The 13,079-nt window shown below is 52.0% G+C and overlaps 1 protein-coding gene across 1 annotated transcript; it reads left to right on the top strand.

Moving 5' to 3' along the window:
* The first annotated feature begins 877 nt into the window (after window positions 1–877).
* LOC101061388 (adaptor related protein complex 2 subunit alpha 2) lies at window positions 878–12,603 on the top strand. Its single transcript, XM_011620013.2, has 22 exons — window positions 878–1,195; window positions 2,126–2,194; window positions 3,840–3,982; window positions 4,045–4,238; window positions 4,352–4,481; window positions 4,578–4,679; window positions 4,756–4,864; window positions 5,048–5,198; window positions 5,282–5,450; window positions 5,551–5,688; window positions 5,770–5,952; window positions 6,040–6,137; window positions 6,963–7,194; window positions 7,271–7,435; window positions 7,839–7,972; window positions 9,625–9,707; window positions 9,784–9,873; window positions 9,950–10,073; window positions 10,161–10,277; window positions 10,603–10,672; window positions 10,768–10,902; window positions 10,974–12,603. The coding sequence occupies exons 1-22, from the start codon at window positions 1,129–1,131 to the stop codon at window positions 11,049–11,051; spliced, it is 2,781 nt and encodes a 926-aa protein (XP_011618315.2). The 5' UTR covers window positions 878–1,128; the 3' UTR covers window positions 11,052–12,603.
* Window positions 12,604–13,079: the final 476 nt, after the last annotated feature.

Here is a 13,079-nt window from a genome sequence, read left to right as displayed (position 1 = left end):
ATAGTTTTTTTTATTAATGTGAATAAAGTTTAAAGCATCAGTTTTCCAGAGCGGTGCTTTTCCTGTTCACCTATTTTTACAGTCTCATCCTGTAATTACCCTGCTGGTGCACCACTGGTATCATTTATTGATCGTTACAGTCGATTTGGATGGATATCTTCACATATGAAGCAAATCATTAACATTGTTATCCACATGGCCTCGTTTTAGTGTGGAGTTACTCTGAAGAGCTACCACAGCATGTTGGTAGGGTTAGGGTTAGGGTTAGGGTTAACCCTAGTCCTAACCCTAACCCTAACCCTAACCCTAGAGTTTCAGACTGAATGTGACTGTGTTCCTGTGTGTTTTGTCCCCCTCCATGGTTCCTGTTGTCTCTAAATATCAGCACTCATTTTAAAGTCAGACCATGATGGAAACCGGATGGTGCGGCTGAAACTAGTTTAAATAGCTGTCATTTGTTTAGCTAATGTGACAGTTACGGCTTCCTCTTTTTTTGTCCAAGCACTTTTTTTTTATCCTGTTTGCGTGATGTGGCCCTTCCGCACGTTATATATGTAGTTGCTGTTATATCGTGATCACCTGTAAAAAATAAATAAATAAAAAAAGCCTGTAATTTTAGACGTTTGGCTTTGCTCATTATGCATAAATCAGTTAACTGCAAATAGCAGATTAATCAGACTAATAGCACACATGGATTTGAATGGAACAGTGTTTGGTTACAGTGATATTTGTGCTTCACACCTGACCCAATGGTCTCGCGGCGCTTTTACCTGTGACCATACAGGTGAGTGGACGCCACAAAGTTCAGGTTTGACTCGTTTCTTCCACCAGAAGAGGAAGAAGGAAGAGAAGAGGAAGAAAAAGGCGTCCGCGGCCCATATGAACGGGACGCCGCCCAGGTTCTAGTGGGAACTCAGCGGTGGTGAACGCGGCTCCAGCCTGCCGTCTGGTTCCGGTCTCGTGCGGACACACTCCCACGCGCACGCGCACGCTCACGCACGCACGCAGCGGGTGCTGGGCTCCGTCTTGTTCGGCTCTTCGCTGGGTAGTTGTCCCACTTTGACCCCGTTCTCCTCAGACTGCTCCGGGCGCCGAGCACCGAGCACCGAGCACCGAGCACCGAGCACCATGCCTGCCGTGTCGAAGGGCGACGGAATGCGGGGCCTGGCCGTGTTCATCTCCGACATCAGGAACTGTAAGAGCCGCTCTCTCTCGCCGCCCCTGCAGCTACCGACCGGCTAGTTTGCGGCTGCACTTTGGTGCCCAGACAGCTCCGGTCGCCGTGGGGGCAACTCTCTCGGCCTCTCTAGCTACTTAGTCGTCTGGTGACTATTGTCGTAACAAGTTTGACGTTGACGCGTCATAGTTGTTTACTTCTCGGGGCTCGTTAGCCGCTAGCTTCCTGATGCTAACGTCAGATCTAAGGGCGTTGACCAAAGCGCAGACGCCAGATAGTGCGCGATTTGCCTCTTGTGTATGAGCCATTTTATGTATGAGCCAAAGACGTGAGTGTTTAAGGCGTTTTCGTGCACAATTATATGAAGTCCGACTCATTTCAGCTGCCACCAAAGAGGGTGGCCCAAACCCTCAGGTGACCCGAGGAACCTGCACAAATGCTCTCCAGCATTAATGAAAGTGTCGATTAATCGAGCAACTGGACAGAAATCTCGTTAAATGAACAGGCAGGATTACATTAACTGTTGCCCAATCCGTTGCTCAACGCTTCCTGTCCACTCAACTTTCTCTTTCCCCCTTCACGACTTCCCACCATCACACAAATAGGTCTAAAAACAAGCTCCTGTGGCAAAAGGATTCAAGTAATATGTGAGGACTTCTCACAGCAGGACGCAACAGGATGGAGGGTTTGTGCTGACTCGGCCAATGTTGTCGGCTCGACTCCCACTTCCCCGTCGGTTCTGAGAAAACGCTGTCCTGGTCAGGAGTCGGCCACTAATAGTCGCCCAAAAATGCTCACTGAAGCAGACGAACACGACAACCTTTCACACACACGCACCCACGTGTCAGGCGGGGTTTCTGTCCATCGGAAGACGAGCAGTCATGGGAAGGTTTTGTCAGCTATCGAGGAAGGTGTGACACGAGCAGCAATGTCTTCTTCTCTTTCCAGGTAAAAGTAAAGAGGCGGAAGTGAAGAGAATAAACAAGGAACTGGCCAACATCCGCTCCAAATTCAAAGGTAGGTGATGGGAGCGCATGGAGGACGGGGACGCGTCGTGGGAGCACCTGGTCCTGGCATCTTTCTTTGTGCTTCAAAATAAATGCTGACGTCAGCGTTGTTGAAACGTGAGAAACCATAACTCAGTGCTCCTCTCGCTAGTTCACCCCATGTGAGCAATTGTTGGTTTGGTACCTTGGCGACGCTCTGAAGGTGTTCTGGTAGGAAAGGAAGCTGCCAGAACACCCATGGTTTGCCTGAGCTAGCACCAGCCAGGCTAACTATGCTAACTTTATATAATAGTGAAGAACAGGATGGTGGCAGGAAGGTTCTGGAGGAGGTAAGAGCACCAGCACCATTGACCCGAGGGCTCCACCAAAGGGTCACTGAGCTCCTCGGACATTCCTCAACAGATTTGTTCATGTTGAGCTTGAATGTTGTTGCCAGTCTTCCATGGTCACATTCTTTTCACCAAATGGAGCCTGAAGCCCACGTACGTGCGCGCGCCTCCTCCCCGTTGCCACGGCCTCCGTATTTTAGAGCTGTTGAGGTGATCTGCTTACGATCTTGTGACCGCTTCGGGTTAGCTAAACCCGTCAAGGCTGTGCTGGTTTCAGCCCAGCAACTATTGGTGTTCTCTTCCCCAAGATTGACCCCTTTCTTAGACGTGTTTGAGAGCTTCTGTTCACGCTTCCGTGCTTCCTGGGGGCAGCAGTAGCTCAGGAGGATCTCTGGCTGGATGCAGACGCCAGATGAGATGGAAGTTCTGCCTGGTTGACGCCTTGGAGAGGACAAATGTCTCTGTTCTGGTGGAGAGCATCTCTTAGAACCCACAAGAACTTGGATGGTCATCATGACCCTGCTGCCTGAGATAGAGGCTCTGTGTCCTGTGAGTTAGTTAGTGGACAGAGGGACAGAGCGGCCAGGTTCCTCCTCATCAGTCTCCAGGTTATTTGTCCCACTGACTCCGGGACAACATCAGTTCTAAACAAACGAGCCACGCACTCGTATACGAGACGCTCGGGTCTTGTTTAGACTTGGGAAAATGTGAGTGCAGGCTAACGGAGGGACGGAGGGACATTTGTGTCCTCAGGAGGAGACAGTGCTGCGGTCCCTGAGCAGAGTATAGCCCAGGGGTGGGCAAACATTTTGATTCGTGGGCCACAATGGGTTCTAACATTTGACAAAGGGGCCGGACCAGGAGCAGATGGATGGATGGAGTGCTTTGGTAACCTCACCTCATTGGAGAAAAAATACACATCTTGGGATATGGAGAAAACATGTGCTTTAATTTCAAATGAAAATGAAGAGAAGCATTACAACAAAATATCTGACTTTGGAATGAGTTTTAAAACACTTAAAATCAAATGAATAAAATGTGCCTTTTTTAAAAAAATGAATAACCATTTCTATTTTAAAGCACTGAAAGTTCTGTTATCCTTCAGGATATCACCATCACTCTCCTCCTGACTGTCTTTTTTCTAGTGGGAAAACACCAGAATTGCAGTGAAAATTTAACATTAACAAGGTTTATTCATTTAATTTTTCAAGTTTGGCGGGCCGGATTAAAATGTTTAACGGGCCACATGTGGCCCCCGGGCCTTAGTTTGCCCATGCCTGGTATAGCCCCACGCCAACCTGCCCCCCTTTTCTTTTGCATGGACAGGTGACAAGGCTCTGGATGGCTACAGTAAGAAGAAGTATGTGTGCAAGCTCCTCTTCATCTTTCTCCTGGGACACGATATCGACTTTGGACACATGGAGGCCGTCAACCTCCTCAGCTCCAACAAGTACACGGAGAAACAGATTGTAAGTTTGCCCGTCTGCCGCACAAACGTGTGTGTTGGACGCTAACCGTGTGTCCCCTTCAGGGCTACCTGTTCATCTCGGTGCTGGTGAACTCCAACAGCGACCTGATCCGCCTGATCAACAACGGCATCAAGAACGACCTCTCCAGCCGCAACCCGACCTTCATGAACCTGGCGCTGCACTGCATCGCCAACGTGGGCAGCAGGGAGATGGCCGAGACCTTTGCTGCGGAGGTGCCCGGCGTCCTGGTGGCAGGGTGAGGGAAGGGCGCCGCTGTTTATCGGACCGCTGTTGACGGTTCAGAGCACTCTTAAATGAAGGTAACGACCCAGCTGTTGTGTGATGTCATGTGTTTGGCTTGGTTGTCAGGGAGACCATGGACAGTGTGAAGCAAAGCGCTGCCCTGTGCCTGCTGAGGCTGTACAGGACCTCTCCCGACCTGGTGCCCATGGGGGAGTGGGCGGCACGCGTGGTCCACCTTCTAAATGATCAGCACCTGGTACGTGTTACCCCCCCCCCCCGACGCCTTAGGCTGAGCTCCTGAGGTGTTCTCACTCTCTCCCTCACCATCACAACGTGAATGCTTGTCCTCCAGGGAGTGGTGACGGCGGCTGCCAGCCTCATCACCTCACTGGCCCAGAAGAGTCCCGAAGAGTTCAGAACATCCGTGTCCTTGGCCGTGGCCAGACTCAGTAGGGTGGGTGTCGTAGATCTCTTTATTCTCCAGGGAAATCAAAGTTTTGCTGACGGAACGCCCTCTCTCACCCATCCAGATTGTGACATCGGCCTCCATTGACCTGCAGGACTACACCTATTACTTTGTTGCTGCTCCGTGGTTGTCTGTGAAGCTGCTGCGCCTTTTACAGTGCTACCCTCCTCCTGGTATCTGTCCCATGTCGCATCTTCACAGAAATACAAAACCCCACTTATCCCCCCTCCCTTTAAATAAAGAACCGCTCTTCCAGCTGCCACGTGTAGCTATATATTTATAATGGTGTCTTAAAAGTGCAGGTTTTGCCTCAGCGGTGTGTCCTGTAACGCTGATGATGAGGTGTGTGCTTGCAGAGGATGCGGCGCTGAGGAGCCGCCTGACCGAGTGTCTGGAGACGATCCTCAATAAAGCCCAGGAGCCGCCCAAGTCCAAGAAGGTTCAGCACTCCAACGCAAAGAACGCTGTCCTGTTTGAAGCCATTTCCCTCATCATCCACCACGACAGGTCGGTCCTGCGTCGCCTGCACGCGCGTGCACGTGAGAAGACGCTTCTGACCCGTCACGCGCTGGTTCCTCCCTGTCTCTTAGCGAGCCCACCCTGTTGGTACGAGCCTGCAACCAGCTGGGCCAGTTCCTGCTGCACAGGGAAACCAACCTGCGCTACCTGGCGCTGGAGAGCATGTGCACGCTGGCCAGCTCGGAGTTTTCCCACGAAACCGTGAAGACTCATATCGAAACGGTGATCAACGCCCTAAAGGTGAGGCCTTCCGCCGCCCCTCCGCAGAGCAATCGGCGACGAATCGCCCGGGTTTGAGCGGCGAAAGACGTTTTGTGCGTGTCCTCTTTGGTTTACCCAGACGGAGCGAGACGTGAGCGTCCGCCAGCGGGCTGTTGACCTGCTCTACGCCATGTGCGACCGCAGCAACGCCAAGCAGATCGTGGCAGAAATGCTGAGCTACCTGGAGACCGCCGACTACTCAATCAGAGAGGAAATAGTGCGTGTCCCCTCGCTCCTGTACGCAATTTACTGTCTGTCACTGTCCGCCGCCCCTTCTTAGCCAGCTGCTTCTGTCCAGGTGCTCAAGGTTGCTATCCTAGCAGAAAAATATGCTGTAGACTACACCTGGTACGTAGATACCATTCTCAACCTAATACGCATTGCTGGTGACTATGTCAGTGAGGAGGTGTGGTATCGTGTCATCCAGATCGTCATAAACCGAGATGATGTCCAAGGCTACGCTGCCAAGACCGTCTTTGAGGTGAGCGCATGAGCTGCGGAGCGTCGGGAGCCAGATGTTTTCCGTGCGTTCTGACCTCACGCTGTCCTGTTTTGTGAACCCCTGTAGGCGCTGCAGGCTCCGGCCTGCCATGAGAATTTGGTGAAGGTGGGAGGTTACATCTTGGGGGAGTTTGGCAACCTCATCGCCGGGGACTCGCGCTCGAGGTACACGCAGCATTTCACCTTCAGAAAGTCCGTTCAGAACGCTGGCGTTAGGGGGCGGAGAACCTAGAACCTGTTAACCTATTAGTTAGAGTCCTGGCCCAGAGCAGAGGCCAAACCACAGCTCTTGTGGTGTGCTCCCAGTCTGCACTGGTGAGAATTGGCCCTCATTTCCCAGACGACTGGAGGGTAATTGATGCGTTGTGGAAATCCCGCCGCCTCTGCTGGGACAGCTTGTTCCTACTGGACCATTTCTGGTCAGTTCTGTTCAGCCAGCTTCTCCCATCGAGGCTCCTCTCGTTAGCCTCTTACACGCTGCCCACAGAGCATCTAAAAGTGGTCTGAGGAACCAACAGTGGTGGACTGGAGCTGAGCTGGGCCACGGGTGCACCCCAGGCGTGTGTGCACCACAGCTGGATGTCCCCTGGGAAGAAGCGAGCCAGAGGAGGCCACTGTTGGGGAACCTTCAGTCCCTGTGGATGTGACACGTACCACCTGCCCTAACGATAACCCCCGTGGCTGCAGCCTCTCAGGGGACACAAGTTCAGTCTTGATTTGGCCTTCAAACCCCCCCCCCCCCCCCCCCCCCACCCACCCCATGGAGGCCCCAGCATGCACCTTGTAGGACTGAAAGCATCTGCTGGCGTGGTCATCAGATCCCACAGCACCCCGTCAGGGCTGGGGGGGGGGCGGTTGGGCCTGTTTGGGTAGCAAAAGGGAAACCGAGCCACTACTTGGCAGATGGTCGTGACCTTTTAGCTGATGGGTGTAATTGAATAACTGGGTTAGTCCTGGCTTGAACTCACCGAGATGTTCTTGTTTTTCCAGCCCTCTGGTCCAGTTCAACCTCCTGCACTCCAAGTTCCACCTGTGCTCTGTTCCCACTCGAGCGCTGCTGTTGTCCGCCTACATCAAGTTTATTAACTTGTTCCCCGAAGTGAAGACCACAATCCAAGGCGTCCTGCGCTCGGACAGCCAGCTCCGAAACGCTGATGTGGAGCTCCAGCAGAGAGCTGTTGAGTACCTGAGGCTCAGCTGCATCGCCAGCACAGACATACTGGTTAGTTAGTGCCCTCTGACCCGGGAGAACCTGGGTGTGACCCGGGCTGGAGCTTTACTGTAGCGCTCTTCTACAGGCCACCGTTTTGGAGGAGATGCCTCCCTTCCCAGAGAGAGAGTCTTCCATCTTGGCCAAGCTGAAGAAGAAGAAAGGTCCAGGAAACCTTCCTGGTATTGATGACGTCCGGCGGAACGTCAACGGCAGCGCCGAGCACGGCCAGAATGCTGAAGAGGCCAAAAAGGTAGCAAAGGGCCCCATCACCCAGAGCCGCTCTGCGTTATTTGTCCTGATCCCAACGTTAGATTTTATTTTTAATTGTTGGCCCCTTTTAGCGTTTCCACCAGTTCCACTAAACCAAGCGTCTGCGTTTGCTCCTTTATTCCCTGTTTTCATCTTTACTCCCGACAGGCGTTCTGTCGACCACCAGGCCGTAGAAACATCCCATCTAGTCCCACCAGTCCCTCAGCAGGGGCTGTGGTACACCTCCGACTACTTAGCGTAGGCTAACGGCTGGCAGCATAATGGATATTCTCCTCCATAACGGAAGTCAGGCTAACGAGCAGACGTTGACAGCAGCGGCTGCTGGGTGGTTGGTTTGGTGGATCCAGATGTTGTGTGTAAGTCTGCCTGCTGTTTCCCTCCAGGCGCCCGCTCAGCCCTTCACCGACGGCCTCAGTCTGAACTCCAGCTCTTCCCCCGGAGCCAATCTGTTGGTGGACGTGTTCTCAGACAACTCCGCCCCCCCGACAGCCGAGGTGTCGGAAGAAAACTTCCACAGGTACTGTGGACGCAACACTGAGCAGGTGCATCACTGAGCAGGTGCATCACTGAGCAGGTGCATCACTGAGCAGGCAGGTGCATCACTGAGCAGGTGCATCACTGAGCAGGTGCAACACTGAGCAGGCAGGGGCAACACTGAGCAGGCAGGGGCATCACTGAGCAGGCAGGGGCATCACTGAGCAGGCAGGGGCATCACTGAGCAGGCAGGGGCATCACTGAGCAGGTGCGACACAACGATGGCAGTGTCGTCTCTCAAGCCTTCCCGGAACATCCCCTGGAATCATGAGATGACGTTCCAGATGCTGGTCTGTCTGGGTGCACCTGTACTCCAGATGCTGGTCTGTCTGGGTGCACCTGTACTCCAGATGCTGGTCTGTCTGGGTGCACCTGTACTCCAGATGCTGGTCTGTCTGGGTGCACCTGTACTCCAGATGCTGGTCTGTCTGGGTGCACCTCTGCTCCAGATGCTGGTCTGTCTGGGTGCACCTCTGCTCCAGATGCTGGTCTGTCTGGGTGCACCTCTACTCCAGATGCTGGTCTGTCTGGGTGCACCTCTGCTCCAGATGCTGGTCTGTCTGGGTGCACCTCTGCTCCAGATGCTGGTCTGTCTGGGTGCACCTCTACTCCAGATGCTGGTCTGTCTGGGTGCACCTCTGCTCCAGATGCTGGTCTGTCTGGGTGCACCTCTACTCCAGATGCTGGTCTGTCTGGGTGCACCTGTACTCCAGATGCTGGTCTGTCTGGGTGCACCTGTACTCCAGATGCTGGTCTGTCTGGGTGCACCTGTACTCCAGATGCTGGTCTGTCTGGGTGCACCTGTACTCCAGATGCTGGTCTGTCTGGGTGCACCTGTACTCCAGATGCTGGTCTGTCTGGGTGCACCTGTACTCCAGATGCTGGTCTGTCTGGGTGCACCTGTACTCCAGATGCTGGTCTGTCTCGGTGCACCTCTGCTCCAGATGCTGGTCTGTCTCGGTGCACCTGTACTCCAGATGCTGGTCTGTCTGGGTGCACCTCTACTCCAGATGCTGGTCTGTCTGGGTGCACCTGTACTGCAGATGCTGGTCTGTCTGGGTGCACCTGTACTGCAGATGCTGGTCTGTCTGGGTGCACCTGTACTCCAGATGCTGGTCTGTCTGGGTGCACCTGTACTCCAGATGCTGGTCTGTCTGGGTGCACCTCTGCTCCAGATGCTGGTCTGTCTGGGTGCACCTCTGCTCCAGATGCTGGTCTGTCTGGGTGCACCTCTGCTCCAGATGCTGGTCTGTCTGGGTGCACCTCTGCTCCAGATGCTGGTCTGTCTCGGTGCACCTCTGCTCCAGATGCTGGTCTGTCTGGGTGCACCTGTACTCCAGATGCTGGTCTGTCTGGGTGCACCTGTACTCCAGATGCTGGTCTGTCTGGGTGCACCTGTATTCCAGATGCTGGTCTGTCTCGGTGCACCTGTACTCCAGATGCTGGTCTGTCTGGGGGCACCTGTACTCCAGATGCTGGTCTGTCTGGGTGCACCTGTACTCCAGATGCTGGTCTGTCTGGGTGCACCTGTACTCCAGATGCTGGTCTGTCTGGGTGCACCTCTACTCCAGATGCTGGTCTGTCTGGGTGCACCTGTACTCTGCTCCGTTCCTAACGGCTGCTTCTCACCGGCAGGTTTGTTTGTAAGAACAACGGTGTGATCTTTGAGAACCAGCTCTTGCAGCTCGGCCTGAAGTCCGAGTACAGACAGAACCTGGGTGAGCTGCCGTCCCCTCTTCTCACGGTGCAGCGTCAGTGGTGGCAGGACTGACTGAGCCTCCTCTCACTCCTCAGGACGCATCTACATATTCTATGGCAACAAGACGTCGACCCAGTTCCTGAGCTTCTCCTCAGCCGTGAACAGTCCCGACCTGCTCAAGACCCATATCCTTCTACCAGGACTCAGCTGTGACTGTGTGTGAGGACATCCCAGCGGTAGGAGTCCTTAACCTCTGTCCACAGCTGATCGTGCACGCCAAGGCGGTGGATCCAGTCATCGAGGGTGGAGCTCAGGTCCAACAGATCCTCAACATTGAGTGTGTTTCAGATTTCACTGAGGCGCCCGTCCTCAACATCCAGTTCAGGTGGGTGAATCATGTTTCAGCCCTTTTGTCTCTGCCACCTTGTCCCGTTGCTGACCTGTGTGTGTGTGTGTGTGTGTGTGGGCGCAGATACGGCGGCGCGCTTCAGAACATTGCAGTCAAACTCCCCGTGATGCTCAATAAGTTCTTCCAGCCCACAGAGATGGCGTCTGAAGACTTCTTCCAGCGCTGGAAACAACTCGGAGCGCAAGTTTCCTTCTCGTTTCCTCCCCAGCTCGTTGCCTCGGTTCCCTTTAGCAGTGACTTGTGTCCATTTTGTAGACGTCAGCATCCCTTTAACGATGTTAAGGCTCTTTTATTGGTTCAGCCTGTCTCTCCTGCTGCTGGGATTCCAAAGCTCTTATTTGTAATGTGAATCTAAAGGTTGTCTGGCCATTTTATCAGGGGTCACCATCTTTGTTCCCTGTAAGCTCCAGCATTTGTGTGTCCACCTGAGTGGTCAATGGACACGTAACAGCTCCAGGTGGTAGCAGGGCTGTAAACGACCGCTATTTTCTGGTTTCCTTCCTAGTCCTCAACAAGAGGTTCAGAAAATCTTCAAAGCCAAACACCCCATGGACACAGAAGTCACCAAGGCCAAGGTAAAATGCTCTCGCTTGTTCTCACGAGCAGGCTGCTTTCAGAGCTGTGAGACCTGCTGCTGCATCAGCCTGTTTGCTTTCTCCTGGTCTTTAAGATCTTGGGCTTTGGAGTGGCCCTGCTGGACAGAGTGGATCCAAATCCAGCTAACTTTGTTGGAGCCGGAGTCATTCACACCAAGAATGTCCAGGTGGGCTGCCTGCTCAGACTGGAGCCCAATACACAAGCCCAGGTAACACACACACACACACACGCCTACCTTTGAGTGGGATCATCATGTAACCGGTGTGTGTCTCTGCTCAGATGTACCGCCTGACCCTCCGGACCAGCAGGGACTCCGTGTCTCAGAGGCTCTGTGATCTCCTGTCGGAGCAGTTCTAGACCCATGGCAGCACCAGCGTTGTGGCACATTTACTCTCATGTTTTCGTGTAGGTTGGTTTTGATCTCGTGTACAGTGTGAGTTGTTAGTGGTTGTTTTTTACCTCTCCATGTTACTGAGACAGACTCGCCACGTAAAGCTTTACTAACCCGTTTCTGCTTTAAACCTGCCTTGTTGTCTGCCGAAGGTCCAGGAACATTTTGAGCATTATAAAGTGTGTTTGGTGCTGCTTCCTATTGCAACATGTTGATTAACTCGCTAAAGGTTCTAAGAGATCTCGTGAACTCTCAAAGCCCAGTCGTACCAAACTGGGATGTTTTCCCGAGGCCTTGCTGTTCTGCCGTGTAGTTCTGGACCTCCAGCTCGGTAAGCTGATCACCTAGATTTCCACAAGGGAATTTTGACTTTGGTGTCAAAATTGTTCCACCATCCATCAACTCAGGAGAAACAGCAACGTTTTGCCTTGTGGGGTTTTTTTTTTTCATTCTTAAAGGTCACAATATTACACTCAGTAAATGTCCTTTAGCTGGACCTCGGTCCTCTGTTCTCCACTCTTGTGCCTGTTGGGTCCAGAACAGAATGAGCACTGACACTATGCATCTTCCACAGATCACTGCCAATGTGCAACACTGGTAATTGTTCTATATTTCTACGGCTCTGACTATTTTCTCTTGCTCGTGCCCTGGAGCCTGGTGGCATTTTTGATACTTGTTCAGTATGAGAGTTACAGTTTGAGCCTCTGCTGAGCTGCACTGACCATGATCTGGTCCCCTAGATGGGCACAAATGTTGGCCGGCCTGTGGAAATCAGTTATTAGTCTTTAACAGGATAGCGTTGGCCTAAGTTGCTTTGTTGAACCCCGAAATGATAAGTAGTTATTACCACGTTACTACGCCATGTGGGCCATCCGATGTTCAGGTCACATGTAAACGTATTGATTTGGTTCTGTTGGGTTCAGGAGAGTGTAGCCATATTCCAGAGTGCCTTCTGCGTAGTTTAGAATCCCGGTCATGGAGGAATGTCCTGTTTGCTGGTCATGAGCAGGACCAGGCCTCCCTGTTAATAGCACCGCCGTGATGATGATGATGATGATGATGAGGAGGAGGCTGAGGTCAGGGAGCGTCCCTCACTGTGGGCTTGTTGACTCTGCATGTCCCTGTTTGGAGTAAAGCTCAACTAAAGCCGACACGTTTGCTTCTCGTCTCTTCCAGGACCGTTAAAATGTGCCTCACAACACTGCACAACACTTTGGCAACACAACACTTTGGCACTAGTTACAGCTTGAATTGTTTAAAATCACTAGTTTTACTTCTCTATAGCCGCTTTACTCTATTTAGTCCTTTCACACACCTGACGGACGAGATTTAAAGGTCACTTTCACTATACTGTTGTTAGGATTGTGTGTTAAAACTCACAAACTTGCAAAACAAAATTGTGTTTCTTCACCGCTGCCCTTGAATTTTCTGCTGAGTCATGTTTGTACTCGCCGCCATATTCAAACACAGTTTATTATAATCACTGTATTTTAATATAAACATTTTATCTCTTGCAAACTGTGTGGCTCATCCTTTTGTCAGATTTGTCCATAACCAGTTGAAAAATAAGGTTCTAATAAGGTTTACTTCTGCTGTGTGCGGGACTGTTGCGTGAATTGATCATTAAATATATACATTAGGATCCATTTGCCGTTCTTTAAATTAAATGAATGAATTAAAACCTCTGGCATCGTCTGACTCTTCCACAGCAGTGGTTATGGTGCAGATGAAGAATTAGATAGTTTACTATGATAAAAGCCAACAGGAGTGTGGTTATATAGCATAAATAGAGCATAAGGGAATGCCAGAAAACTAACTTCTTAGACCAGTTATGTTAGTCTGGGCATGCGCACAAGAGGCAAAGAGAGGAACGTTCTCTTTGGTCTGACTAAATTCAGTAAACATAAATATGCAGTTAATTATATTTCAGACTTCAGATAAGGCAACGTCGCCTCTCCGTTTTGACAGCTTCTCGCCACGCCCCCCGATGGGCG

Source organism: Takifugu rubripes, chromosome 13 (assembly GCF_901000725.2).
Source record: "Takifugu rubripes chromosome 13, fTakRub1.2, whole genome shotgun sequence".
Lineage (NCBI taxonomy): Eukaryota > Metazoa > Chordata > Actinopteri > Tetraodontiformes > Tetraodontidae > Takifugu > Takifugu rubripes.
This window is presented reverse-complemented; position numbering and strand designations above follow the sequence as displayed.

Coding starts and splice junctions, on each gene's coding strand:
- LOC101061388 (XM_011620013.2), top strand. CDS start 1,129: ATGCCTGCCGTGTCGAAGGGCGACGGAATGCGGGGCCTGGCCGTGTTC. Junction 4,239..4,351: donor CCCGGCGTCCTGGTGGCAGG/GTGAGGGAAGGG, acceptor CTTGGTTGTCAG/GGAGACCATGGACAGTGTGA. Junction 5,953..6,039: donor CTGCCAAGACCGTCTTTGAG/GTGAGCGCATGA, acceptor GAACCCCTGTAG/GCGCTGCAGGCTCCGGCCTG.